Here is a 2,500-nt window from a genome sequence, read left to right as displayed (position 1 = left end):
TGTGTGTGTGTGTCTGTCAGTATGTGCCTGTATGTAAAGTAAACAAACACACAGTCGGGTTTGGACCTACAGTAGCAGCTGGTGGTATTTATTTTTTATTTTTTTAAAGATAGTGCGAATTTTGTATCATTTCCTTTTTTAACTCCACATAAAGAAGGCAGGCAGACTTGAAAAAAAAATGAGGTTGAAACAGAGTCAAATGTTCTATCAAACAGCTTCCTTGACAGGGGTCTCCACTCTCTGAGTGCATTGCAAGTTTATACTGTGCCATGTGGCAGTGGTGTAGACTACGTAGAACGCAGGTATACGCAGTATAGCCATCTCAAAATTTCACACAATTAAACCTTTTAGCTAAATAGGTCATTTTACAAACTAGGTTAAAATCGAGACAGGTGTGAGAGTTGTTGACGGAGGTCCGTATGGTTGAGTGGCACAAGAGAATGAAATGGTTTCATTTCAAACCTGTTTGTCAACTTTAGACTATATATAGGAGTCCCAAATGCATACATTACATTAGTATTTAGCAGACGCCTTTGTTCAAAGCGACAAGGAGCAATTAAAACAAGAACAGGCTAAGGCACAGTGTACAGTTTCAACACTGATAGCATTGTCCTTCAAAGAGTAAAGAAGAGGACAGTGCATTAAAAAGTAGTAAAAAAGTAAACAAAAGACCTCAAGGTACAGTGTACAGTTGCAACACTGACAACATTATCAAACACAATGTAATAGAAGCAACATTAAATAATAGGAAGGTAATAAGGCAAATTGGATAATAAGCAAGACATACAGTATAATTGGTATTCCACACGCAGTACATATTGTGCTCTATATGGAATGATGGAAGAGACTTTTCACAGTGGTGTAGTCTACTTTTTTATGGTGGGTATACTGCATATTTGAGCATTTTTGGAAGTGGGTATACTGTACATATTTGTGCTATTCAAAACAATGGATCAATCAATTTTAAGTGGGTTTACTGAAATCCCTGAAATTTAGAAGTGGGTATACTCCCTATACCCGCGTTCTACGTAGACTACACCATTGACTTTTCATTTCAGACCGGTTTGGCTGCTTTAGATTATTTATAGTAGTCTCAAATGGATAGAGTATAGTTGGTATTCCACACACAGTACATATTGTGCTCTATATGCAATGACGGAAGAGACTTTTCATTTCAGACCGGTTTGGCTGGTTGAGATTATTTATAGTAATCTCCAATGCATGCAGTACAGTAGCTCTTGCTCATGCAGTACATGCTGTGCCCTCTGTGTGCTGTGTACATTACCCATGACCTATTTACCGGGCCAAAGTACACCATGTCAAATGCAGGGTGTGTGTGTGTGTGTGTGTGTTTGTATGTGTGTGTTCACCTGTGTATAGGTACACCACGCAGCAACTGCATTGCATTATATTGCACTTAGCGGATGGTTTTATTCAAAGCAATGTACAATTTTTACTTCGTGTTGGTTACAGTTACCACATTCATGCAGGTAAGAATGGGATTTGAACACGCCTGAACCTATTGATCTGAAAATCCCCTCCCTAACCATTAGGCCACGGCCGGCCCAAATGCACAGCTTCTTCTGGAAGAATAACAGCAGGCCAGTGTGTGTGTGTGTGTGTGTTGCGTGTTCAGGTGCGCGCATGTGCACATGCGTGTGTGTGTGTGTGTGTGTGTGACCTGCTAATGGTAAATAACGTGGTGTGTGTGTGTATTGTATCTGCAGGTACACCATCCAGGACATGGAGCACACCTTCTTCCAGGAGAATAACCGTGTGTGTGTGTTTGTCTGAGTCTGTGTGTGTGTGTGAGATATGGTAAATAACGTGGTGTGTATTATATCTGCAGGTACACAATCCAGGACCTCCTTGAGCACACCTTCTTCCAGGAGGATAACCGTGTGTGTGTGTGTGTGTGTGTCTGAATCTGTGTGTGTGTGCGAGAGATGCTAAATAACGTGGTGTGTGTTTGTGTGTGTATTGTATCTGCAGGTACACCATCCAGGACCTGCTGGAGCACACCTTCTTCCAGGAGGATAACGGTGTGTGTGTGTGTGTGTGTGTGTGTGTGTGTGTGTGTGTGTGTGTGCGTGTGTGTGTTTGCGTTACAGGTACACCATCCAGGACCTGCTGGAGCATACCTTCTTCCAGGAGGATAACGGGGTGCATGTGGAGCTGGCGGAGGAGGACGACATGCAGAAGTCTGGCCTGAAGCTCTGGCTGCGCATGGACGACACCAAGAAGCTGCACGGCAAATACAAGGACAACAACGCCATCGAGTTCCTCTTCGAACTCTACAAGGACGTGCCCGAAGAGGTCGCACAGGAGATGGTGAGAGTGAGATACTGAGTGTGTGTGTTTGTGTGTGTGTGTGTGTGTGTGTGTGTGTGTGTGTGTGTGTGTGTGTGTGTGTGTGTGTGTGTGTGTGTGTGTGTGTGTGTGTGTGTGTGTGTGTGTGTGTGTGTGTGTGTGTCTACCATCGAGTTCCTCTTCGAACTCT

General features: G+C 43.3%; 1 protein-coding gene across 1 annotated transcript in view; it reads left to right on the top strand.

Moving 5' to 3' along the window:
* wnk4a (WNK lysine deficient protein kinase 4a) overlaps positions 1–2,500 on the top strand; it is a 134,242-nt gene that overhangs the window by 84,147 nt on the left and 47,595 nt on the right. Inside the window, exon 6 of the mRNA XM_063220959.1 lies at positions 2,112–2,331. Within this exon, the coding sequence (XP_063077029.1) occupies positions 2,112–2,331 (220 nt within the window). The remainder of the gene's footprint in view (positions 1–2,111; positions 2,332–2,500) is intronic.

Source organism: Engraulis encrasicolus, chromosome 17, assembly GCF_034702125.1.
Source record: "Engraulis encrasicolus isolate BLACKSEA-1 chromosome 17, IST_EnEncr_1.0, whole genome shotgun sequence".
NCBI classification, from domain to species: domain Eukaryota; kingdom Metazoa; phylum Chordata; class Actinopteri; order Clupeiformes; family Engraulidae; genus Engraulis; species Engraulis encrasicolus.
Note: the sequence above shows the minus strand (reverse complement) of the source record. Positions and strands in the feature narration are given on the sequence as shown.